This window comes from Rhinolophus sinicus, chromosome 15 (genome assembly GCF_057876585.1).
Source record: "Rhinolophus sinicus isolate RSI-liver-muscle chromosome 15, RSI-T2T, whole genome shotgun sequence".
In the NCBI taxonomy this organism is placed as follows: domain Eukaryota; kingdom Metazoa; phylum Chordata; class Mammalia; order Chiroptera; family Rhinolophidae; genus Rhinolophus; species Rhinolophus sinicus.
Genome location: NC_142515.1, coordinates 5,946,511 through 5,974,072, shown reverse-complemented (window position 1 = coordinate 5,974,072; position 27,562 = coordinate 5,946,511). Strand labels below are relative to the sequence as shown.

At 41.3% G+C, this 27,562-nt stretch overlaps 1 protein-coding gene across 1 annotated transcript; it reads left to right on the top strand.

Annotated features, from left to right (window-relative positions):
* The first annotated feature begins 509 nt into the window (after positions 1-509).
* ABRAXAS2 (abraxas 2, BRISC complex subunit) lies at positions 510-25,370 on the top strand. Its single transcript, XM_019742161.3, has 10 exons — positions 510-985; positions 2,807-3,419; positions 7,062-7,152; positions 10,483-10,519; positions 12,692-12,758; positions 17,871-18,061; positions 18,914-19,033; positions 19,545-19,629; positions 21,154-21,268; positions 23,175-25,370. The coding sequence occupies exons 2-10, from the start codon at positions 3,273-3,275 to the stop codon at positions 23,642-23,644; spliced, it is 1,323 nt and encodes a 440-aa protein (XP_019597720.2). The 5' UTR covers positions 510-985; positions 2,807-3,272; the 3' UTR covers positions 23,645-25,370.
* Positions 25,371-27,562: the final 2,192 nt, after the last annotated feature.

Sequence of the window (27,562 nt, the reverse complement as noted above, 5' to 3'; positions counted from 1 at the left end):
CCCTCCCCCGCCCCCCCGGCCAGCGTCAGATGCACCCCCTACCTCGACGTGCCTGCCTAAGCGCCACTATATTTGGAGACTGTTAGTAAGGAATTGCATTTTGGAAAAAAGACTGGCGGTGGAGAAGCCACACTGAAAACCTGAAGCCGACCCTGCTCAACCCAAACGCACAATCACCTGATCTCTCCACGTCGTGAGCAGATCTGTGAAGCATTTGGCTTCCGTCTAATTCCATTTGTGGCTGGGATTCCGCCTTGTAACTAACATTCTGCCTCTTCCGACTTGACGTCACTAGGGGCCTTGGGAATGTGTGCCCAAAGGAACGAATGCCCTACGACCCCACGCCCACCCCCCAAATACGCCAATCACGGGGATCAGAGTGTCGCGGAAGAAAGAGTGCTGAGTAAATTAAGATGCCGGGATGACTGTCACCTCCGCCCCTCACCGGGCATCTGGCCCTAACACTCCTAACCTCTGTGTGCGTCAGTTTCCTTACCTGTACCGCGCCCGAAATAGATGGTGACATGTTGTACAAGATTGCTGCCAACCAGTGAACCTGAAATTCCTCTCTCTGCCTCTTTGTCTGACTGCAGTTGGAAGTCTGCAGGACAACGGAAGAGATCTTATGCCCCCAAAGGTCTTGGGGCGAGGGGGTATCTGGAGCAGCAATGAAAGATTGGGGAGCCAATGTCCTAGGCAAGGATCTCAAAGGCCCCTAGCAAGGTTGTCTTCCAGCCAAAAGGAATGTTTCCTAGGCCACGTTTCTGTTGGCTGGGTGGACAGAAGCCCAGGAACAGCCCCTGGAGCTTAAGGACATCAACAGTTGCCTTTCCAGCTCCCAGAAATCCAAATTAGGACTAGGACTGAATGTGCATCTCCTCCTATACAAAACATTCCAGATCGTCAGGCAACCACCAGCAGTAAAATACAGTAAAAGACAGATGGGAGTCCGTGTGTACAGTGATTAAAGAACCCACGAAAGAGAGTAAGTAACCTTATTACAGAGCAATAAAACCGCCGGATGCCATAGCCAATTAGTGCTGCCCTGGTTGTTTTCATCATTTCTAGACTCTAGATGCTGGAGAAAGCAAGTTTGGATGTGACTGAGTGGGACTTAAAAAGTTTTAGGTTATAATTAAGAGGCACCCATGAAAGATAAGGCTGTCTGCAATCTGATGTCTTGCCAACACATAAGTTGTTTTTGCTGTGTGTGATGAATGCTATAAACACTTGTTGGTATCGAGCCCTGGAAAAACTCACGGTTTATACAGAGTTCCTTCTCTGGCTCCAGGATTACTCTGGCTGTTTAGTCCTAAAGGCTGTGTGGAACACCACCTCTGATCACCCAGGGCAACGAATTCTTGGTGGGGGTGGAGAAGCTCAGGCCTAGCACAGCTGCCCATCACCAGGGAGAAACCAAGATGTGCCAAGGGTCACACTCTCTCCTGCCGGGCGCCCCTTAACATGAGGCAGGAGGGAGGCTCTGCAAGTACTCTGGGTTGCCTGTCTCCTCCTCACTCTATTAATTCCTGCAGCCCGGAACCCTGCTCACCGACAGCTTCTCTGAAACTGTGCTTTCAAGGGTTCTCAACGGCTTCCCAGTTGGTAAACCAAGAGTCAAATTCCAGGCTTTACCTCCGTTGATCCTCTGTAGCTGTCAATACCACTTAGCATACCCTTCTTGAAAACCCTCCCTTTCTCCCCAGTACCACCTGCTCTTAAGTGAGCCTTTGAAAAAGGGAGCTAGGCACCCGTCACAAGTTGGACGGCCAGGTGTTGAGCCCTGGCCTTACTATATGTGACTATGGGCAAAATCCTTAACTTCTCAGGGCCTCAGTTTGCCCATCCTTATAACAAGGATAATAATAGTGACTATGGAATAGAACAGCTGTAGAGATTAAATAATTCTGTAAAATCTTATGTGCTTGATGGAGTTTGAGCCATGCAATGTGTCTAAAAATGAGTTTAAAGCCACAAAATGAGTTTAAAAACGTGTCTACTTTAAAGGGTTCTTAGGAAGATTCAATAAGTTAACCCACTGTACGTGTAAAGAACTTAGAACAGAGCCTGACGTATAATCAGTGCTCAGTAAATGTTAGTTATCGTTCTTATTGGCAACTTCCAATTCCATCCTCTACCCTCAGCTCCACACTTCTACTGCAGATGCCTAGATGTTCCTCGTTACATTAAATTTAATCTGTTCAAAACCCAACTGCCTCGCACATCCTTCTCCGTCAGCCCCCATACTTCCCGACCCTCCCCCCCCCCCCCCCCCCCCCCCCCCGTGTTCTATATTCAGGTGGCCTCTGACCGTCCCACAGACACCCGAGGCAGAGCGTCGTCCTGTCCTTCCCTCACTCTCCCTGCACAGCTCCTCCTGGTCTCCTCTGGGCTCTTGGCCCAGGGGCAGTTTTCAGTCCTGTCGCCACCACTCTACCTTCCTTTGGGTCACTCAGGCTCACAGCTCACTGGGGCCATTGCAACAGCGTCTGAGTATTTGGTCTATTTTGAAGACTGCTAACCAAGGACGGGTGTCAAGAATGATTCCAAGGTTGTCCTCGGCAACTGTCAGAAAACAGTTCTGTTTGCTGAGCTTGGAGAGAGTGTGGTAGAAGGAGTTTTGTGGGAGATGAAGAGCCCAGTTTTGGGCCAGAAAGACTGAATAATTGAAGAATAATGATTAGAAAGTTTAATTCGTCCCCTGCGTTTCCTAACGTTGTTACAGTTTATTTCCACTTTTATGTATTACTTACGTGTTTATCCTCTTTCCGTCAGTTTTCATTAAATGTGTGTTCTTTGTACCCAGAATCCAATTGCTTACTACCTTTACTGTTGCCGCTGTTTCAGTTCCAAGCACCCCAAGCCACCGACATCAGCGTCTGGACCCCGGTAATGCTGCCTTCTCTCTCCCCTGGCCCTGTGTTCTTGACGTTGCAGCCAGAGTGGTCACGTGGAACTGGAAATCATCTTACTTCTGTATCACACCCAAAACCACACAATTGCCTGAGTCATCTGACTCCTTTCATCCTCCATTGAGTGCGGCAAATGTTCGCCTTTAACACTAATAGTTTTATTTGCAAAAGGAAAGAAAAGGTTTGCGTAACTATCAAGGGCTATCCAGAGGAGGCAATGCCTGGGATGTGCCGGGTGCGAGACCCACCGGAAGGTACAGTGCGGGAGTCGTTCTGATCGCGCCAACCTGCCCTTCTCAGCCCTCGTTCCGGGGCGCTTCGGCCACCTGGCCTCACCCGCCGAAGACTTCATTTCCCAGGATGCCAATGGGCGGGGCCCGCCGGAAGGCTGTGTGCCCTCCGCGGGGCATGATGGGGGAGTTGGAGATTTCCATCATGGCGGCTTCCATTTCGGGCTACACCTTCAGCGCTGTGTGTTTCCACAGCGCCAACAGCAACGCCGACCACGTAGGTGCCGGGTCCCGCGCCGTGGCTGCTGGGGCCTCCAGCCTCCGTCTCGGGCCAAGCCGGGACCACTCGCGGCTCGCTTCCCCCACCCCCCGGGCTCCCTGGCCGACCCGAGGAGCTGGTGACCCGGGCTGCTCCTGCCCCTGGCGAGCTCCTGCTGCTCGGGACTCCTTCGGCCCCGGGTTGGGCCCCCTCGCTCGGTGCCTTCCGCCGCCCGACCGTCCTGGGACAGCAGTGTCCGGCTTAGCAAAGCTGCCCGGGGCGGCCGCCGGCAGTGTCAGGAGTCGCGCTGTGGAGACCGAGCGCCTGCCCCTCCCTGGGTGTCAGGCTTCTGGACTTGTGAGGGGACCCGGGGTCGGGACGGAGCCGAGCCGCCGGCCCCGCCCGCTCGTCTCACAGGTTGTCGTGGGGTGCGACGAGGGAAACCATGCTGTCACTGTTCATACTTGCTAGATACGATCGTGTGTTTTCTTCACCTCGATGGAAAATGGAGAATGTAAACAGGAGTGTTAGGCGTAGGGTCTACTTGCCTTGAAGTTGCGTCTTTAGTTCCTTGGCGAATGTTCTAAGACCACGGAACTAAGTCGCAGTGAAATAGGGAAGTGATAGGCCTGCGTATGAGGGATCGGAAATACACAGGCGTTGGAGCCCACAGAGGGAGCACAGCCTGCCTGCTTCAGAGTCTTTATTTTTCGGATTTTAATGTCCCTCGCCTCTAAATGGAAAGTACTTGTGAAACCAGATAATTTTTAAAATCTGTAAACACGTGATTAATTTGCCCACCAAATTGGGGGGTTATTTTAAATGATGCTAATAGTGAATTATGCACGTTCAGTAAACAAGTGTGGAGGGTTTTGTGGTTGGCATTACAAAGCAAAATGCAGAAGAAGGAACTGGATTTGGTTTGCTGTTAGCAATCTTAGCTTCCATTAATAAAAAACTTTTTTCATAGGGAGGGGATTCCTTTAGTAAATTCGATGGCATTAAGTTAATGTACCTTTCATGGTAGAGATGAATGATAAGAATATACACAATATGGGTTTTTCCAGAGGCCGCTCCTGTCTCTGGACATGAAGGCCTTTGATACTGCAGCCAGCTATTTAATAATGTAATAAAGTTCCATATATAGGTGGTTTGTGATACTCCTAGTGTCCGTGGAATATTAAATCTGGTTTAAAGAATGCTTCTTAACCGCTCTAATTTTTGGAGTGCCTAATCTAATATCACAGTTTATGTGTAAGGCAAGATTATTTTAAAAATAAGCAGCTACCTGTTGAAAAGTGGATAGTTTTTCTACAAATCGCAGTGAGATAGCCATGTTACTTAGATTGTTACTAATTGAAGTCAAGAGCTAGCTCTTTAATATCTACACTGTGGCAAGTATGCTGCTAGACTTCATGGAAACTTTCACCAATGACAATAGTCTGTATTGTATATTACCATACCTGTTTATATTAACCTTGCTACAATTATATGTGTAGAATACTTTAAAGTAATTTCACTTTTATATATTAAAGTTGAAGAACCAAGAATTTGCTTTTGCAGTTCTGGTTTCGTCCAGGCAAGATATTAGTTTAACAGAGTTGGAGTTAGCAACCTTTTTCCATCAAGGGCCACATAGAACTATTTTAGGCTTTGGGAGCCATGCACTCTTTGTTGCAGCTACTCAACTCTGCTGTTATAGGGAGAAAACCACCATAGACAATAAGTAAATTAGGGTGATTGTTTCCAACAAACTTTATTTAGGCACATTGAAATTTGAATTTCATATAATTTTCACATCATGAAATACTATTCTGATTTTCATTTTTTCTCGACCATTTAAAGTGTAGGAAGCATTGTTAACTTGTGGGCTATACAATAACAGGCATCAGACTGGATTTAGCCCACACACTATAGTTTGCCTACTCTTGCTATAAAGTAACAAACAATCCCAGAACAGTAGATATAAATAAGCATTCATTTTATACTTGGCTTTAGAACATCTTGATGTCACTATTCACTTTTTCAAACAGAGGACTGCAGTAGAGCTGCCAGATAAAATATAGGGCATCCAATTAAATTTGAATTTCAGATAAATAAATTTTTAGTATAAGTATATTCCAAATATTATATTAAAAATTACTTGTTGTTTGTCTGAAATTCAGATTTAACTATTTTTATCTGTTAAATCCGGCAACTCTAGATTGGACAATAGGAATCTGTAGATATGTTCTTAAGATCTAAACTTCTGTAGGAATTTTAATTTTTCACTTTGATTAAAAAACATTTTTTAACCTGTTACAAAGTTTCTCTTTTGTAGTGAGAACTTGTAACTGAAACAACTTTCATAAGCTAAAACAAGCTTCCTTAGTCAATGTTTCTCAAGTCCTAGGCACTCTTTCAGTTATGAAAGAATTTTTTTCTGAGTGGGTCTCTATATTACTCAAGTTTGCAAAATGCCCTGTGCATGATGACTTGGGAGTTTAGGACACTCCACCCCCCTAAGCCAATACAAAAGCTGTGCTATAAAGCATCTCTCCTTCCTCACCTCCTCAGATTTCTTATTCCAACTGGGAGTGTTCTTAAACTAGGAACCTTCTTTAATTGACTTAAAAGATCAACTTAGAATAGAAAGGTATATAATACAGTGCATTGTTCCAACAAATTTATTCAACGAGTATTTGTGGAACACCTACTATGTGTTAGGCACGAAGTTCGTGCTCTCTGAAGCTTACATTTTAGTGGAGGATAGGCATTTATTTGTTCATATAAATATGTGAGCAGACTCAGAAGAAAAAGAATGCAGAGTAAAGGGGTCAGAGTGCCTGGCACATGCGGTTTCCGTTATGCTGGCCAGGGAGGGCCTCTCTGATAAGGTGCCATTTGAGTAAAGAGCCTAATGGAGTGAAGGAGTAAGCCATGTGGGTATCTGGGGACAGAGGTTCCAGAACAAACTATCTGTTTACCCGCTACAGGGAAGTTATTGTGACATTTAGGGTCAATGTCCTCCAGCTGCTTGTGCTGAACATGACAGCAAGTACTGAAACAGTGGGTTAGATGCTGAGTAATCCAGAATTGATTGTGGTGGCGTGTGTTGTCCAAAGGTGCAAAATAAACTAACCTCTGCAGTTAGTAAAGAAAGGTTTTCATGTGAGTGATAGGAATCTATTTACTGAGACCCTAATTTCCACTCCAGCCTATAAAGAGCAATTAGTTGTGCTTCATTAACTTCTTTATCCTTTTATCAGTAGCAGTGTTTTTAAAACAATGAAATAAATTGCATGCTGTTTCAAGAAAACAAGCTTGGAATATTTCTGCTTTCTGAGCTTTTTTTGACATTGGTTATTAGACTTAGTATCACTTAGGTGATGAATTCACTCTACTCATTTCTACTTAAAAAAAAAACACAAGGAAGACTTGAAGGGATTAAAATAATATTTCATCTTGTATGGAATCCTTTTTTTGAACAATCCAGTTAATAGATAGATCTCAGATTGCTTTAGTCTTACTTGTTGGTTTATAGAATAGTAGTTTACATAGCAAGCTTATTTGGGTTACTGTTAAAATTATTATAAAATTATAATATCCTCAATTCCTCTTAATTCCAGTGAAAATCATCTTTATTTTTCGTCTGCAACTATTCTCTTTTATTACTTTTAGGAAGGATTTTTGCTGGGAGAGGTAAGACAAGAGGAAACCTTTAGCATCAGTGACTCACAAATCAGCAACACAGAATTTCTGCAAGTAATTGGTAAGTTGATCGCTGACCTTAGAAATACTCTTTTTGTATATCTACTGTTTGTTTGCTCTTTGACCCTTAACTGATTTTAATCTAAAAGAATAGAAGAGTATGTAGAAAACCGCTAAAATCACAATGCAAATTATTTGCTCTAACAAATGACCTGAAATGTTTTTATAAGTCAGTGTAAAAGCGTCATGCGTAGCTGTAAAGCTCTCCCTTACCCACTAAGTGGTCTGACTTTTACTGAGTTGCTATGTGCTATTGTACTTGACGGTCGCTTCAGAACCACTGTACGTCAAGTTTGCAAAGTAGGCTGTCCCCATTGCCACCATCACCTCCCACTATAATGAAAGGATGTGTTATGCTGGTCCTTCCTGGAGGGATCCGGCAAAGATGTTCACACTTATTTGCATGAGATACTTGCTAAGTCTCTACAGCCTTCTGAGGAATAACTCAGTCAATTTGGGGGGATCGGTGGGGAAGATGAAGGAGTATTTATAGAAGCAGTTACTCTCGTTGGATTAGTCTCCTTTTCATAAGTAGGGATCACAGTCCTTTCAGCTTCACCTTGAGCATATCATCAAACAGCGCATCGTGATACTCAGAACAAAGCGAGGAACATTTTATTCACTCATGCAGCCAACATTGGTTGAAGTGTGAGGCAGGTGCTCTGCAAAGAGAGGAATGAATATCCAGACACATCCGTTCCTTCCAGGAGTGTGGGGAGGATAAGACGAGTGTCCACACATACCAGACAGTGCAAGATGATGCTGTAAGAAAGGGACGAAGGAAATCCCATAAGTTGGGGAGGGGGGGAAGCTGCTAGGGGGTGAAATCAGTAAAGACGTCACGAAGGAGGTGAATTATTCAGGGCCAGTGCGTGGTCCGTTCAGAGGAACACAGTGCAAAAAACTTCCAGGAGATCTGGCCTATTTCTGTGACTGAAATACAGTTTGTGTGAAGGAGAGTGGTTGGAAATACTGCTGGAAGACCAGCTCATGTGGGGGCCAAGTCGTGACCTTCAAGCCTGTTCTGATGGCCTCCTGGTATATGAACTGGGGGGCCAGGGTGAGGACTGAGATGGGGTTGGGAGAAAACAAGAGACTGAACGCTCTCCTTGAGCTGTTCTCTCATTGAAGTTTTGTTTTTTGTTTTGCTTAACTCTTTAAAATTCTAAAATAGGGAATTGGGTTTCGTTGGACATCTGTGCAGTTATTTATTGTTTGCACTTGGGCTTTCAAGTATGTCAACTATAATTTAAGATTTTTAAAAATCCATATTAGAAAATGTAGACCAGGGACTCTGGAAAACCTGGATTGAAAGGCCAAGCATTAGGTAAAGTGCCATGAGTAGTATTCCATACCCGTAGTGGGAAGACATTTTCTGGCATAGCTTAACTTCCAGAATAGGATGTTTTAAGTAAAATAAATGGACCAAATGTATTATTTTTTGAAAAATGTCTGAATCCATGCACAGGCACCTTTATCTGACTCTGTACAATAAGGAGGAATTTGTGTAGAATATCACGTTTTGGACACAAAGTGTCTGCATAGTGTTTTGAATGCATGTTAATTTTATTTTTTAATTTTTAATTTTTTTTGTCATTATTTTTTACATGTTAATTTAAAAAGTTGTGCTAACTTACTAGAAGCAGAGCTGCCACCCTTAGTTCTAGGAAGGAGACACCAGGAGAGTTTCCTTAGTTAATGAGATGATGTCATGGCAGTTACTGGAAAGAATAGAAGGAGGAAGGAGAGGAGCTGCTCAGCTCACCCAGCAGGAGGAGAAGCAGAGATCAGATGAGCAAGAACAGCAGCCCCTCCCGGTGGGGCTTTGTAAAGACGTGTGTAGAGGCGCCACTCGTACATGAAGAGGAATCGACCGTGTGGGTGAGCTCTGGAGGCGTGGGCAACTCTGGGGTCCCAGGCGAGGCTGCCTTTGCCTCTGCCTCCTACCAGAGGGCCACCTGTCAGCTGATGCGCCCGCCAACTTCATTCTGATCTGCAGCTTTAGTGTGTTTGAGACCATCACGTTGTTTCTCCACGGCGCGCTTAGATATTGCAAAAAATCTTGTGTGAGAAGGCTTTCACTTCTTCAGGAAACACCACATGCTATCCAGAGCGTATCGTTAGTGTGCTTCTAATCCAGGTTGTAAATCATGAAGGAAGTCTGCTGGGGCGGATTGATGACAGGAGGTGTATTTAGAGTTCAGAATTTACTCTAGGGATTTTCTTAAACAAAATATTCTTTCCTTTAAAGTAGATGATGCGCTTTCTTTCTTTTCCCTGAACTTTAGGTAGCGATTTTGCTACAGATGTTCCACATTGTAATTGCTAAAAGTATCTGAAATAACTTATGAGGGTATACTGTATCATTTTTGGTGATAAAAGAAGGAAATGTTTCTAGATGTTTCCCCCTAGAGGTTTTCTTCTTTGTATCACTATGTCAACAGCCATTCTAGGCAAATGAACTTTTCTTTCCTGTGGAAGTATTGCATCTGTGTGTGTGTTTTGGCAGCATTACTAGCAGTACAGACACTAAGCTCCCCATGTCTTTTAGGGCTGTGGTTTAATTTTAATTGAGTTAAGATCGCAGCCTGTAACTCTGGGCTGTGACATTTTAAACAGCAGGTAATGAGTTTTTGTCCAGGAGAATGTTATTAATAGAACTGAATGGTTAATTAGTCTCATGGTCTTATAAAGCATCCCAGACCCTAAGCCCCCTGGTGAGGTTGGAGAAATTATTCACTCTGGTTAATCACAGCAATCTTTTCAGAAGCCGATAGGGTCTGCCTTATAAATAACATTTTCCCTTGGTGCTAGCCATCTTTGAAAGGGTTAATAGACTTCCAAAGTTTCCTCCGTTCCCCTTCAAAACACCTGGTCCAAGTTGTCATGAGTCGTTGCTGCGTTATTGATGGAAGGATGGTCAAGGCCCTTCTCCCCCCAAGCTGTCCTCACAGCCTTTATGCACCTTGATGAAATGCTTCCAGTCAGTGGTTACCTTCTCCTCATGTGCTTTGTGTAAATAAGGGGGATTGAGTAAGGGCTCAACAGTTGCATGTTCCTGAGAACAAGTTTTCAGACGCCTGCTCGTCATCCAGGGACAAAAGGAAGCAGAACGTTCGTTCTCCAGTTTTCTTTGTTCTGAGAATGTTTCCCTGAGTTGAAATGTTAAGAAGACACACTGCCTTCACTACTGTACACACAGCACCTATTTGGGAGACAAAACTATCATTTTATTGCCTGAGATTTTGGCTAAAAAAATTCCTAGGCTATTTCATAATTGCCTGTATTTTACATGAGTTAACTAAGATGTATTTTCTCTTTCTAATTACAGAAATCCATAACCATCAGCCTTGTTCAAAACTTTTTAGGTAAGTCATATCCTTCTTTATTGCTTTTAGTTCTTATTAAAATATTAATTGATTAAAAACTAGTGGATTTAGGCTGGTAGCTGATTATGGCTGTGAAGTCACAAATACAACTGAGGGTATCCAAACTCACTTATTCACTGAGTGCCTGGTGTGTGGGTCGGTGTGTTAGGTGAGGAAGGGGAGGTGGACGCCTTGCATGCCTGGATTTAGAGTGGAAGCCGCCTACCTAGCAGCCTCCCCAGCAGGAATATGGAGAAGGAAGTACATGTAGATAAAGTAATTTACAGGTGTTTTAGAGAGAAATAAAAAAATGGTCAGTATTTAACTTGAAAATGCAAGGAAAGAAAAAAATAAAACTTTTTTCCTGTGTTTATTTAAGTTGATATCCACCAGTTGCATTATATGACCACCTAAAGGACAGAAAGAAAAAGCTGGGAGGAGAGATATTCAGAAGGGAGAAAGCAAATGACAGACACATGTGGGGAGGGGTGAAGGTGAGGGAGAAAAAGGCCAGTATTTCCACACACAGGACTTCTGCTCCCCAAACCACAGCCCAGGCCTCTGCCTTCATTCTTAGCTCCAAATCCTTCTACCTGATGGCTGGTCTGCTGATGTTGACTCGGTTTGTCTTAGAACTCCCTGTGCCCTATTCTTCTGCCTTCCCAGAAGCCCGGCCAGTGCTTTCCTTGCAATGCTGCCCACACTAGTTCAGTTCAGCATGCCTGGTCAACACTTCCTTCTTTAGACACCTGCCAACTCCTTGCGCCTGGCTGTTCCTGCTGTGTGTTGCCTGCGGCCTTCACCCTGACCACTCTCGCATTCTCAGCTGGCCCAAACACCCAGCCTCCTTGCACCCAAAAGCCCCTGGGGACTTATGTCAGGTTCACCCCCCGACACATATACACACCAACCTTCTCATGATTTCAGAGGATTGGCATCCTGGCAGATGGCTACCTGTGGGTGAAGCCTCAGAGTAGCTGAGAACCTCATCTCTTTTAGATTTACACGGAACTGAAAGAGGAATGGGAGGACAAGTGACCCGCGGTTCATTTGAGAAGACTCAGAGCAGATGAAATGACTCAGGCCCTGGTTCCCACAGTGCCTCTGTCTGGCCCTTGAAAGTGTCCAGCTCGGCCCTGATTATCCAGAGCTTTGCTAAGCATGCCCTGCTTTGTGCTTCTCAGGGATTCCTTACAACAGTCAGCAAAGTCATACCAGAATGAGAATCTAAGCTTAAATCCTAGACTCATCATTCTTAGAGCTGAAAGAAACATCTATCTATTCCAAACCCTTTAGTTTGCAGAAAGGAAACGGAAGTCAGATAGGTTAAGAGACTTGCTGAAGATCATACAGTGAGAAGCAGAACTGAGCTGAAGGTGGTATCACCTCACTCCCGAACCAGTGCTTTTACTGCGTCCTGCCTTATAACGCCTGGGCTTGTGGTGGTGCGAGGAGGGGAGCTGCAGGGGCCTTCCTAAAACCGAGACCAGTGGTAGAAAAGCCCACACACCGTTAGGCCTGGATTGCTCACCACAGGCTCCTGGTTAGCTTTGTCTATTTCAGGCATGAGTGCGTTAGATTTGAAGCTAACCAGACCTGGCTTCAACTCTTCCATCTACCAGATCTATGATTTGGGCCAGTGTCTTTACCTGCAAAACTGGGAATAAAACTTGTGACTTGTCAGGCTGAACTAATACCTCCCAGCATTGAGGCAAGAAGGAAGTGAAGTCACGTGAGGAAACATGCCTCTGGGTTTCTTGTTAAGCATTCAGCAAATGTCCATCTCCCTTCATCTCTCAGAAAACGAGCTCCTGTGTTCTTTTATTCCCCCCCCCCCATAAGTAATTGATACTTAGAAACAAGGAAACATGTCACTGACATTTGAAACCACGTATTTTGTAATTACTTGCTATCAGCACCTCCCACATGTGGAAGTAATAGGCTTTGAATGTAACAGTCTCTTGAGTATTCTTTGATGCTTCAGATAACTCATATCAGTAAAGCATTTAGATTGGTTTCTCTTTATACACCTCTTGAAGACAAGCAATTATATCTTTATCACCAACTTTTAGGGTTAGATGACCCATAGACACATGTAGCTAGTATATCCACGTCACAATACCATGTGATCTTAATACAATACTCTTTTCTCTTTTTAAAAAACAACAACAGTTTTTATGACTATGCAAGCAAAGTTAACGAAGAGAGTTTGGACAGGATTCTTAAAGATCGGAGAAAGGTATGTTCTGATTTGGAAATTGCTCCTTATCTCGTCACCCCAGCTTAAATCCAGAAAGAAATGTAAATGGAACAATGCAATTTGATGTTAATGTATGAGACTTCTGTTAACTTGAGTAGATTTTAAAGATAAATTGCAGGCATCAGACAATGTTTAAAATATATCAGTAGAAAAAAAATTAATATTTATAGTATGATTCCATTATGGAAAAATCAGAAGAAGAAATAAAAAGGAACTATAATCTGAAAACTAAAAATAGTTGAGTTGACTCTGGGTGGTTCTGTCTTTCTACTTTGTAATTTTAAAAATAATATTTTAGATATTTAATACACATGAAATAATTATATTATAATTTCTACCCTGGTACATAAATTCCCGAAAAATAGATTGGTTATTCAGCCATCGCTTGAGGAAAAAAAGAACCAATAAAAGTTTTGAACTTGTCAAACAGAAAACAAAATGCCTTTGTTTAGAAGCACATGTTATAAAAAAGCTTTTCCGAGATGACCTGTGGATAGAAACCTCCGTGCAGTGTGGGACTTGGTCCCTGGGGTGTCAGAGGAAAGGGGTCGGGAGGCAGAGTGCAGTGTTCGGGACTGTCTTAGTCGCCGTACCCCTGTTGGATTTCAAAGCAGAAAGAAGAGCAGGTAAGGTGACAGGCAGAATGCAGGTGTAGGAGACAGGTCAGAAGAGAGAACACATGGCTCTGTGGGTGAGAACAACCTCAGGCGGTGCTCAGTACGGCAGAATCTGACCCAGGTGTCTGCCCACCTGGGACAGGGAGTGAGAGCAGCCGCAGGCATCGTGGCTCGGCTCTTATTTTCAGCGACTTGCCCAAGAGCATACGCTCCAGACTCTCAGCAGTCTTTTTTTCCTCTCCCAGCCACTGCCTTACCTCCTCATTCCATTTATTTTCATATTTTAGATAATTAATCTTTATTATACTTTATAAACTAAAATTTGTCCCATGAAAGTTCTTATTGGAGCACAGTTTTGTAGAGTACTCACTACATATTAAAAGTACCAGGAAGTATTTTTTTAAAATAGATGAAAAAATGTAAAGTGAGACAAATGAATAAAGACCATCAAGAGAAAATGAAAAATGAAATCCACAAATGGCCAAGAAACAAATGAAAAGATGTTTAACCTTGCAAATGCAAATTAAAACAACGTGACACTATTTTTTTGCCCACCGGATTGGCAAAACTTCAAAGGATTGTTAATATACAGTGTTGGCAAGGCTACGGGAAATGGGTAAGCCGTAGTTGGTGGGAATGTAAGTTGATACAGACATTTAGAAGGAGAGTTTTGCAGTGACAGAATTCTAAATATGTAATGCCCCGTCTAGGAATCTGGCCCAAGTAAATAATGGCATCTAGGCACAAAGACATGAAAAACTGGCATTATTGACCACTTAACTCTGTGCCAGGGCATGTTTTAAGCACTTTCCAGGTACTGATACGTTAATCCTTGCAACAGCCTTGTGAGGTAAATTGCTGTTACTGTCATCCCATTTTACAGTTGAGGCAACTAAGGTTAAGGTCACTAGCAAGTAACGGAGTCAAGGCTTAAACCCAGCAGTCCGGCCTCTTAATCCCGTGTAGACGGACATCTTTGCTTAATGGTGAGACTCTTGAAAGCAACCTAAATGTCCACCAGTAGGGAATGATGAAGTAGATTATGGTGGTACTTCCATACTATGGGCTATGAAGCCGTCATTACAAAGAATAAGAAAGGTTCTCATGTAATGACATAGAAAGAGCTCTAAATCAATGTTAAATGAAAACAGAAGTATTATAATTTGGGCCTATTTTATGTGAAAACAAAAGTCTGAATGAGTGTTTAAATGTACAGATAAAGATCTGGAAGGAAGCCAACCAAACTGACAAGTGGGTACTTTGGGAGGGGAGCACTGCTGATGAAGAGACTTGATTTGATGTTTTGTTTTGTTTTGTTTTTAACTGTATTTTATAATTGAAAAGAAACAGAAAAAAAGGACTCCACTATGTAAACTACTATGTAGCTTTTCCAGTAGTAGAATAGGGACACATTTGCAAATTAATTTTGGTGATTTAACAGAGGATTTGCTGCTTTGAGACATAGGAGACCAATCATAGGTTGTTATCTGGAGCTAACTTTCCTTTTCCTGGGGCCGAAAGTCTCAAAAAGTTCAAAGTTGATCTTCAGTTTTGATTTTATAGATCTTTGTGCTAAAACAAATATTTATGTTTTCCTTGGCAATTAAAGATACCAGTTTGTTTTTTCAATTTATTTGGAAATTATGTTTTCTTTTCCATGGTATTTGTTAAGGGGAGGAATTATATTTTATATTTCATTCTATTTCCTGTGGCATCTTATACATAATATGAACTCTTTGAGGATTTTTTCAGCAATCCAAATTTCCAGCACAAAAGCAAAGATGATATATAATATTTAGATGACTGAAAAGCATTATAGTTGATTCTAGTTAGGGTTTTTTCCCCTAGGAATGGTACAATATTGTATCTTCACCTCAAAAGGGTTATTGTATTACTATGTTTGAAATGTTAGGCTTAGATACATGTGTACTTTAAACAGGACCTAATGTACAGAAAATATTTTATTACTCTCAACTCTTAAAGAAAGTGATGATGGGAACTTTTAAAAAATTAACTCTTTTCTAGGCAGGCTTCAAATCTAATATTTAATGTAAAATTCTAAGAGTTGAATGAAAATTATTAGTAAGTTGAACTCATAAAACAAATACATAGTAATTTAAAAAGTTCTCTGAGTCCTAGAATTATCCATTAGAAAACAAGCTAATAAGCATTTTTGTCGCAATAGCATTTAACATATAAAATATGTAGAAACATGTTTACTAAGAAAGTATGGCTTTCAAATAGAAAAGCTACAACATTGTTAAAACATTAAAAATTTATGTTAGGCTTCACACAGAGGCTAATGTTTTGGGTATGAAACTCCCAGTAGGTGCAGTGTGGTCGCCTGCTGAGTTACTTACTGCTCTTGCCGAGTCCACATTGTGTACAAAGTTTTCAGAAGCCTCAGGTTGGGGCTAAGGCCGAAAAAGCAAGTGACAGGAGGTTTTATGCCTTCTGAAAGCATCTCCTTTGAAATAGATAATAATAAATATAACTGCCATCTTAATATCATCCTAAGGCCCTAGACACAACCTAACAATGACAAATGTAAGTGAATGCCTAGCTTAGAGAGTAAGGGGGAACGTCTTCGTGAAAGACTGTCCGTGAAACTTCAGCAGAGAGGTTTTGGGGAAATTCTTCATTGTGGCCAAGCATCTTAACTTCCATTGCTCGGAATGATGGGAGCATGCTTTCTAGCAAAAATCAGATGAATAAGTTGGTTACTACCAGTTGATACCCAAAGTACATTTATAAGGTTCCCCGTGTCTCAGAAAATACAAATAGATTCAAACAATTAGAATCCGCAGAAGTAAAAAGCATACTCGTCCGGTAGCCACCTACCAGAGTCTATTTATCAGTGAGTGACTCATGAGAGCCAGTGTGCCCAGGCAGCTCAGGTCTTCCCAAGGATGGAGAGGGCGTGTGAGACTCGTCCTGTCCAGCAGAGGCACGAGACCAGTGTTCCATGCAGAGAGCTGAGACTTCGAGCTTAACATGCCGTGTTCTTAGACAGCGATAGCTCCAGCCAGTTGATAGTTTCTCTTACCCTTTTTTTTTTTTCAAAGAAAAACTACTTTTCACTTTTTATGACCACCATTGTGTGACTAATGTGGAATTTTAACGTTAATGTACAGTGGAAAAAGACAGGGTCCAGATCTTGGCTGTCACTCATTAGCTCTGTGACTTTGGACAGAACATCTCTTTTAAAAGATTTATACTGTCAGAAATGCTTGGGTTTTCTTTTTATTTCAAGACTATCAGAATTAATTGCTTGACCATGCTTGGAAGTCATGCATTTATGTTCAGTAGTCCTGAGGGCAGGCACTATTTCCTTGTTCCCTGGCGTTCCCTGCAGTGACCTGAACTCAGTGGAGAAAACGTTACTCACATCCCAGGGGATTGTGATCGTTAGTGAAAATACTTGTGACAACGTTAGCTGGGGGCTTGGCGCAGGGGCTCAGCAAAGGCGCGTTCACTTCCTTCCTACATGAAAGTGCCAAAACATAATCTAAATTTACAGTTAATTTCAATATGACACAAACAATTTTAAACTACCTTTACTTCTTAAGACAGAATTTTCACTCAGAGTATATTTCAAAGAAAGAAGCCACGTAAGATTATCCTTCTAATGAAGAATTAAGATAATTTGCTCTACAACAGGGATTTCCAAACTTTAGTATGCACAAGGAAAAAACCTCAAGGGACTTATCTTAAATTCAGATTCCAGGCTGTACCCGCAGAGGTTCCGATTCTGCAGGTTTGGGTGGGGCCCGGGAGCATTTTTGCAAGCTCCCAGATGTGTCTTAGGTCATCTGTCTTCCAGATGGCCCACAGACCACATTATGAGAACTGTTCTTCCAGAGAACATACCAGTTTCATTCACTTAGCCAGCTTAATTAACCTGTAGTTAGAACTGACAGAGCTAAACTTTACCAATGACTGTACTGAAGTATAATTGCCATACTATGAACTGCACATATTTACAGTATGCACTTGGAGAAGTTTTGATATATACCCGTGAAACCGACCATGTCAATCACTGCAGTCTCCTTGGGCCCATTTTGAATCCCTCCTCCCCCTCCCGAGTCAGGCACTGGTCTGCTCGATCTGCTTTATGTCATGATAGATTAGTTTTCGTTTTCTAGAATGTTACATGAATAGAATTCTGTTATTTACACACAGACACACACACACACTTTTTTTTTTTTGCCTGGCTTTTTTCCCTCAGCATATTTATTTTGGAATTCATCCGTGTTGTTTGCAGCAGTAGTTCCTGTTTATGACTGAGTGGGAGTCCAGAGTGTGACTACAGCACTGCTTACTTACTCAGTCACCTGTTGCTGGGCAGTGGGTTGTTTTCAGTTTTGAGCTATGGCACAGAAAGCTGCTGTGGATATTTGTGTACAAGCGTCTTGCCACCTCCAGAACTAAACTTGTAAGACTTCATGTAACTTTTCACACTTCTTTTCTGCAGAAAGTTATTGGGTGGTACAGATTCCGGCGAAACACGCAGCAGCAAATGTCGTACCGAGAGCAGGTTCTCCACAAGCAGCTCACGCGCGTCCTCGGGGCGCCCGACCTCGTCTTCCTGCTCTTCAGCTTCATCTCCACCGCCAACAACTCCACTCACGCTTTAGAATATGTCCTCTTTAGACCAAATCGAAGGTAAGGGAAGCGTTCCCAGCAGCTTCATGTAAATAGGAAAGATGCTGGTACAAGTGACTGAGATTTATGACTCTGAAAATGTGCATTTTATAGCATCTTTAAAGAAAAGCTTTTATAATTCTCTTTTCGCTAGTTTTCTTTGTAGTTAGAGAAGGTATTTGCCTGTCAGTTGTATAAATTAAAATTGTTTTTGAATCAAGAAGCATTAGCAAAACATGTTAATTATGCCTAAATTCTTAAAGGAATGAACATCTGGAAATCATCATTTGCTTCTCCATAATCCATTATGTAGAAATACAGTTTTATTGCTCTGGAAGTCTGAGTGTAATTTTAAAACATAGATTTCAAAGACAGAATTGTAAAATTGATCCACCTGCTGGTTAATGAGGGTTTTGCATTGTGAACTTGTTAAAGCAAAAATAAAAAATAATCCTACAACTGTGGTGTCTGTTGTAAACAACAGAAAGGTTTTCCTCCGGAAAATTCACTTGTAATAGAATACATTAAATTGACATCAGTGAAAATAATTATTAATTGTTAAATAGCCATTTGCAAGATTTCATTAATTAATCGATTAGTAGCTATTTCTTAAACATTTACAATCTCCTCAGCACTCTGTCATCACTGTGGGGGCGCAGCAGACGTATCAGACATGACCTCTGCCCCCGGGGAGTTTACAGTCCAGTTTCTCCTTTCAGGGAAGGGCAAAAGTTGCTAATTCGTGCATCCTTGTGTTGTCTGTGGAAGTGAAGCCTGTTAGTTCGCCAATGCAGACTTGGATTCCTGTTGCCAAAACCCATTCTCCAAGCAGAGCGGTGCTTTTAACATGATCTCCCTCAATCTTCCCCACAGGTATAATCAAAGGATATCCCTTGCTATTCCCAACCTCGGCAACACCAGCCAGCAAGAGTATAAAGTGTCTTCAGTGCCAAATACTTCTCAAAGTTATGCCAAAGTTATTAAAGAACATGGGTAAGTGGAAAGGTCAAATGAAAGTGCTTTCTTGTCTTTTGTTAATATTTAAAAGGTTTATGGAGAAATGTGAAATCACGTTTGCTATAATTGATATTGAAAAATGCAGTGAGCTCATTCTCTAGAGCACCATTACTATATATCTAAATTTTATTCTTATTGAAAAGATAGTTTACTTTTATCATTACTTTTTTTATGTATCATTTGCCACAATTTTTTTTTTGTAATTGATATAAAAGTTTGGACAGAGTGTGTATATTTCCGACATTCTGAAACCTAACTGTGGTCGCTATAAAATGGATAGCTTTTTATTGTTTTTTAAATTGTCTTAGTCACGCGGGTCCTTTTTCCTCTCTCTCTTATAATTCTAGTAGTGTGGGCATTATTGCTGAGACATTGTCACCTAGGAGTTGCAGCATTTAAGTGTCAGATGAAGGTAGAAGTGATAGGAAAATGCCTTTCAGGTTTATAGCAGTTATAATAACTTTGTGACATCTTTTTTGTCTTCCAGTACTGACTTTTTTGACAAGGATGGAGTAATGAAAGACATCAGGGCGATTTATCAGGTTTACAATGCACTTCAGGAGAAAGTGCAGGTAACTGATGGATTTCCTAGTTTTCATCCTATTTGTATTGCCCACATGCTTTTAATTCTACTTTTATTTTTGGTCATCTCCCAACTGACAAATGAATTGTGGTCTGCAAGTCAGAACGTACTTTCCCAAAGTAACGTCAGGTGTGTATAGTAGTTACCCACAGCAGCCTTCAAAGCCTGTCTCACTCACTATGTGCCTCAAGTACAGTGTTAATATCACTACTTTCAGTACTTGGGACCCCATTTATAACAGTGTTTTTCCTGGGGAATGTATCTGCGTTTAAAGAAGGATTGCTAAGAACACCACTCGCATCAGTTGTATGCTAAGGAGAGACACATCACAGCCACCCTGCTTCCTGCCTTCTGGTTCACTCACTTTGCCCCCAGTGCCTCGGTCGAGAGGGGGTGTCACAGGGAAGCCTGTTCATTCCTAGTCATTCACACAGCCAGTATGTATGGAAACGTCTCCTCCGAGCCAGATACTGAGCCAGGCGCTAAGAGTACTTTCCCACGTTCTTCTCTACACCCTGAGAACAAAGAAGGCTTTGAGGACAAGGAGGAAAGTAGTGGATGGAGCTGAGGAAGCCCTGCCAGGCCTGGAGAAAGCCTCACTTTGGGGAAGAAGGCCCCGAGGAATAGAGGGAGGAAAGAGGGTAGCCATTGAGAAGGAGGAAAGCAGCCTGGGTTCAGCCTGGGGCGAAAGAAAGCATCCAACAGGCAATTCCTAGTGTTGGTGTTCCAGATTCGGGTCGTGGTACACCCAGCAGTATAGGGAACTTCATGCAGCCTCACTGGTGACCGGCCTGCTTTCCGGAGATTTCTGGTATTTCTGCTATGGAAGGAAAGTGCAATGAAAACAGCTTTTTGTCCTGAATTCATGACCATGCTCTTTTTAGACTGTCAGCACTGCCTAACGGACTTCAAGGTGGCTGTGCTACATTTCATTGCCAATTGAATAAGGCCTGCTCTGAGAACACCAGTATCTCATTCGCATCACGTATGAATGCTTAAATTACGTAGATGTAATCTCAAACAGTTATCTTTTATTAAATCTTGACTCTGCAACTTTCTTTTTTGGCTCTCCCTAATTAGAAGTAGTTTCTGTTAAATAAATCTTTTTGTGTGATCTGATTTGTGATTGTTGGTTGTAAATAAAAGTTGAAAGCATCTCATTCCTGTCTTATCTTTTGTTTGTCCTTTAAACTGGTATCAAAAATTCTTTTCATGTCAATAAAAATGAGTAATCCCAGGAAAGTAGAAATCTTTCCCATCTTAGCCTTATTTTTCAAGAATTTATAAGCTACATAATGTAATCATCTGAACACAATTAAGAAAGCAAGTCAGTGTATGAGAACAGCACTGGTCTCCTGAACCTTCATGGATTTGTCTCCCTTATGTATCTGCTGTTTTTAAGTCGATCAAGCACCTGGGCTTTTCCTAGGGTTGATTCCTAACCACTGCTCTATTGCTGGAATGCCTATGCTTGGATATGAAACTAATGCTCTTGTTCTCATTCTTCCCTCAGGCAGTGTGTGCAGATGTAGAAAAGAGTGAGCGAGTTGTTGAATCTTGTCAGGCAGAAGTGAACAAATTAAGAAGACAAATCACTCAGAGGAAAAATGAAAAGGAGCAAGAAAGAAGTGAGTTTCCTATTACTCTTACCATTCAGTAGCAGGGGAATGTCTGGTTTTCAACATCAAATTATACGATAGACTATATGAATCCTTCTACACTCATTAAGCTCCAAATTGGGCCGTTTGGGAGCGGGCACCCACTTGTCTTCACGCTTTTCCAGAAGAGAAGTACTGATTTTTCATGGTATTCTTCTCAAGTCTCTGAAACTGGAAGAAAAAGAAGACCAATGGTAGAAAGGCTGAAGCAAGTTAGAATAAATCCTAAGAGTGATCGATGCAGACTTGGGCATATGTTGACTACTGTGATCTACTTACAGGGGATGTGATGTTTCTAAGTTACCCCAGGCCTGCCTATTACAGCCACATAAAGGCGCCACTTAAAATTCTTTTAACTTTATATTTGATTCATAGTCAGGGTCCCAATAAAGGCTTTAAATGTCTGTTCGTTGGTAGCTGTGCATGAATAGATACCATTAAGCTAAGGAACCAGCTGGTTGAATGAGAATTAGACCCAAGAATCTATGAAGCACGGTTTAACAGACAGGTTTGCTACAATGCCACCAGATTTAACACGTAAGTAAACTTTATAAAACGTATAAAGTTTTATAAATATCAAAGTTTTAAAAATACCAAGTGTAAAAGAGAGAAGGGTATGACTAACCTTTTCTAATTTAATAAGAATATTTGCAAACCAATTAAAAGGTAATTTATATTTCCAGGTAAATGATATTCATTTCTACTGTCACAGTTTTCTAGAAATAATAAGAAATGCAGACAGGGATTTAGGCACAAGAATGTTTATCACGACCGTATAATTCTAAAGTCTTGGAAACAACCTATTGAAATAGTTGAATGAATTTTGCTGTGTCTATATGGTGGGATACTGTACAGCCATTGAAGTGAGTTTTCTAATGACGTGGGATAAAGCCCAATATATAATCTTCAGTGAAAGCACTAGGATATAAAATGGTATAAACGTGATCTCAGGTAAGTTTAAAACACGCACACACACACACACACACACACACACACACACACAAGGCTGGATAATAAAAGTGGAGTTCAGGAAAGAAGTCGGGGGCCTGATACCTAAAGTTTATGTTTTTTAACCCCAAATCTTGTGCTCTTTTCACCAAAATTCTAACAGTGTTATCTGGGTGATAGAATTGTGGGAGGTTTTAATTTCTTCTTATTCTTTTCTGAATTTTGTAAGAGTATGAAAATGTACTTTAAAAACACTTAAAGGCTGTTGACTCATAGCTATGGGGCTATTTCAGAGCATTCATAAAAATGTGGTGAAATTATGGCCTAGCACCTGGAAAAACTGGCGACCTAGCAAAGGGCTCTTAAAGTTCCAAGGAAAAAAGAGGTGTCTGCATGTACTGTGACGGGTAGTTGAAAAGAAGTGTGTTTTTTGATGTGCGGTTTGCCAAGGAAAAAACTCACGTTCAAACGACTTCCAAGAATGGTCAGGAGTGTTTATTTCATCCTTCTGTCCCCACAGCATTTGAGCACAGTCAGCAAAGCAGCAGGTGAAGGAAACAAACAGCACAGGGATTAGAGTGAAAAGACCTGCACTTTTGAATATCCGGCCCCTTCTTCTCGTTCCCTTCATGAAGTCACAGCCTTTTTGAACTCTGGTTTCTTTGCCTATGTAATGGAAACAATAATGTTAATAATAATGACAGTAATACTTCAGAAGGCAGTTTTGAGGCTTACATAAATGAAGGTGTAGAAAAATATTTTGTAAATAATAAAGTACTATGCAAATATAAAACAATTAATAGTAATAATCAATTTCACTGTTTGATGGCTATTTTCCAGAATATTCCGTTTTAACTGTTTAATGCATTGAAATGCACAGGGGGGAAAATACGGAAAGTGTTACAGTTTTCTTCCAATTTTCACCTAGGATTGCAGCAGGCAATGATAAGCAGACAGATGCCGTCTGAAAGTCTGGAAGCAGCGTTCAGCCCTCGGACACCCTATTCTGGGTTTGCAGCTGAAGGTAGAAGTTCACTTGGAGATGCAGAGGCCTCTGATCCTCCTCCCCCTTATTCTGATTTTCACGTAAACAATCAGGAAAGTACTTTGAGCCATTCTCGCATGGAAACTAGTGTCTTTATGCCTCGACCTCAAGCTGTGGGCTCTTCCAGTTATGCTTCCAGCAGTGCCGGACTGAAGTATCCTGGAAGTGGAGCAGACCTTCCTTCTTCCCAGAGAGCAGCTGGAGACAGTGTTGAGGAATCAGACGACAGTGATTATGAAAATTTGATTGACCCCACAGAGCCCTCTAATAATGAATACTCACAGTCAAGAGAGTCTCGACCCATGACACATCCCGACGGGGGCTCCAGGAACACTCAGACCTCCCAGATTTAACTAAACAAAAGAAACTCTCCACTTAGCACTGTTTTCTTAATCGCTTATTGAGAGAGTTTTTTGAGGACTTACTCTGGGGGGAGAACTGCTTTCTCGGATCCCGGGGCTCCCCAGAGAGCCCTTGGGCACAGAACCTGGAGGGGCCGCACATCCCTGGGGCCTCACCTGCGGACGCGGTGGCAGGTGTCACGACAGAATCATTAAGATAATCAAATTGTCCTAATTCTGGTGCGATTCATGGATGTACTGGTAAATTTAGGCAGAGTGAAACTTATCAAAGTAGTTTCTGTTCTTTAAAATAAATTGGAAATTAGAGACTAAGCACAATTAGTCTATAAATGTTCTAGAAATCAAAAACTTACCTCTTGCACTATCATGCCTTGAAATTTACTTTTTCAAAGGGAAACAAGTTTAGCAGCAGCCTTCAAAGAACCTTCTTTCTATGATGAGCCAAATTCATCTTTGCCAGAAAAGAAATTTTGATAATTCCAAGAAGCCTGATTGGAACAAATCGGATATACCTTCTCTTGTCTGCATGACTTTGTGAGATCAAAAGAGAGGGCTTTGTTTCAACGTTTTTCTACTAGCCTGATATGTATTGTCACTTAAAATGGTTGCCTTTAAAAAAAACAAACACGTAGAAATACTAATTACCAGTAAGTAATCATCCAAATAAGTATGCCATAAAATAAATTACTTATTTTTCTTTTGTGGAATTACAGTGACTGCTATGTTGCACTAACCACATATATGGTCTCTGGTCTGGAGGCTTAAATGAGGGACACACAGCAGTGGGTAACGGAAAGGAGTCATGTGCCAGGCCTGAGTTTTATGATGGACAGATTCCAGACACTGGATTTAGCTGAGTTCATACGTAAGGGATATAACTCATTCAGATCTTCTGACAAATCCTAGTGTTAGTTTTATTTGTGGAGGAAAGACATTTAATAAGCTGTTTGAGGATCTTGGTGAATAAAGACTCATTTTAAATCAGAATAACCATACTTTTTTTTTTTTTTAAGTTGCCATTTGGAGGATAATTGTGGAATGTGTAGAAATTTCCGGTTGGGATACCCTTATGTTTTTATTTAATTACTGCTTGTTTTCTAGTTTTCCCCAGAATGTGTGAAACCACTAAAGACTTCTTTGAGCATTTTACGCTGTTGGTTTGGAAATGACAAGACCGACCGTTTATGTGGAGGTCAGCCCCCCAAGTTAATGCTTTGGAGTAGAACTGCCTTTCCTTTGGACTAGTGAAAACCGGGAAGAATAAGGAAGTTGTCAAAGAGGTGTAAACCAGGTTCTGAAAAAGTAGTTTCATTTTATAGGAGGAAAGTTGACTCACTGAGCTCCAGTTCAAATACTAAACTAGACAGTCTAATATGGACTAAAAAATGAAATGCTGAAACTGCCGTTCTTTCCATTAGCCACTCTGTGGGGTCCGTATTTCATTCCTCTCCCAGTTTTGTTGGTCTTCTACTACTGCCATTTGGTTTGAAATGTTGCAGACCACTTTATCTGCAAATGTGTTCCCGTCTTATCCGCTACCTACTAGCAGCTTCAGCACCATTGTGAATTTACTTTTTTTTAAAGTGCCATCACCATCTCCTCTGTTCATATTTTGACATTCAGGAATATATTTTTATTTTTATGCCATACTGAAACCTACAATGTATATCAGACAAAGCAGTTAAATGTGACAATAAAAACTTATTTAATCATGGTACCATTGTTTTCATGTCTGTCTCAGCACCCGACAAGGTCTTGCCTCAGTTTACTCATTCTGGCAGTTCTTAGTAGACTTACTACAGTTTTTAAAAGGGCATTAAAACTCATCTCCTAACAATTGTCACCCCAATAAATTTAAAAAAATAAATTATAAAAAAAACACAAAAAACTCATCTCCATATAGATTTTTTGTCAGACTGATCTCAGGGGAACTCCAAGAACACAATTTACTAAAATGTTTGTTGATTTCAAGGAGAATGTGTTGAGTGTAAAGGCACCAAGAGAACTGAGTATCAGTGGAGAATAAAATAGAATCATTCCAAGTTCCCAAAAGGTACGTTTCACATAAGAACTGATCTTGTTTGAAGAGACTCCTCAGCCTGGATTGCCTAACATTTGAGATACTGTAGAACTTGGTACTGTTAGGGTGTGTTAGGAGTTACGGAATCATCTTAGGAATTATGGATCTGCTGGGTAATGTGTATTCCAGATTCTGTGGGAGTCTTTCCAGTTGAGTGATATATCTCTTCCAGAATCCAAGGTAGTAGTCTGTTTTTAGCAGGATTTTAAAATGTGGATTGTGGCCTTTTAAGATTCTACTCTGTCTCTTTTTAGAGAGAAGACTGGATTCTTTTAACTTAGAAGTCTGGAAGTGCTTAATTACACGTTGCAATTGGCTTTTCTGGAGAAGGATCAAAACGGAAATTTCATCCCCAAGCGTTCAGACCCTAAGGATATATATTTTAAAATTCCAGACACAGTGAGGGGGCAGTGACAATAAGTACTTTAAGAAAAAGATTTAAATGGACGGTCCTGTGAATCCATATTTTAAGAGGTAAAAAAGTCTCAGGGAATGTAAACTACAAATACAATAGAAAGAATAAAGGTTATTAACTGTGTTCTGGGTCTGGTTTGCCTTGACTAGACCTCATTTCAGTTCCTAAAAGATCTTCACTCTTTTTTACAAGGTTCTGCTTCATCCTTTCCCACAACAAACCTTAATTCTGCGAGACAGGAAGCCTGAGGGCAACTGGTTCTGCCAATGTGGTGCTAATAAATACTGGAAAATGTTTACTCTTCAACTTTACGACAAACAGATTTGGGAAAAGTTCCGGGATTTAGCTTAACCGTCTTCCTTTTTACAGTGATTTTTGTGCTGTCCTAAATCAGGCAGGAGAGTCAGGACATAGAGAACATCTAAATTGGGTTACTCTGGGGCTACTCCGATTCCTGGAGATTGGTGGAGGGGCCCCCTCTAGCAGCAAGGCCTTGGAACGTCAACAGGGCGGTGTCGTCTTGAATGCCACATGCTACTCACGATCCAGAATGTGGTACTTAGAAGTGGCCTCCTATTTGTGCAAAGACTAAACAAAAGGAAGCTCATTACAGCATTTTTCTAATAGCAAACAACTGAAAATGAATGCTAATGATAGCAGAATGGTTAAATTTTGGTACACCCTTGGAAGAAAGTCTGCAGCCGTTAAAAATAGTAAGAAATCAAGATTACTCAGCGTGGAAAGACGGTTTCTAGAGACCAAATGAAGAAAGCCAGGTTTCCAAAGAGTGTAAGGTCTGATCTGATTTTTGTGGGGGAAACATTTTATGTAATTTTGTCGTTGATACAAAACAATCCGGGAGGCTACTCACCGAAGTATTAACAGTGTCATCCTGAGTTATGGCAACAGGAGTGATTTTTTCATCTCTCGCTTATTTGCATTTTCTAATTTTTCTGCAATGTGTTTATATAATAAAAGACTTTAGAAGTGGTGGGTCATTGGCTACATGAAATATTTCATGCACGCCACCCTAGAGGAAAGTCTGGAAATACTCTTGATTTTCTGGGTCTCTTCCCCTCCAGACTTCAATTTTGTAGATTTGTAGCCGATATAAGACCAACCTTGTTGATGGCTGCTAACTTCGCTGCATTAACTTCAATCTCATTTACCGATGAAATCATCCACTTACATTTTGTTTTGCATTGACACTGATTTTTTCCCTAATAAAGCCAGAGCCAATTCAACTTTTTCTTAGTTCAGAATCCATTTCCTAAATTTCTGAGAAGCACTTAAGAAATGCCTTCGGAGATTGAACATGATTCAAAGCCAGAGCAATTATTTAGGCTTTTTCTCTCAGGCAGAAGTGCTCACTACAAAATGGATTTTTGGACTCTTAAAATATAATGAGGGGTAC

Coding starts and splice junctions, on each gene's coding strand:
- ABRAXAS2 (XM_019742161.3), top strand. CDS start 3,273: ATGCCAATGGGCGGGGCCCGCCGGAAGGCTGTGTGCCCTCCGCGGGGC. Junction 3,420..7,061: donor CCAACAGCAACGCCGACCAC/GTAGGTGCCGGG, acceptor TATTACTTTTAG/GAAGGATTTTTGCTGGGAGA. Junction 7,153..10,482: donor AGAATTTCTGCAAGTAATTG/GTAAGTTGATCG, acceptor TTCTAATTACAG/AAATCCATAACCATCAGCCT.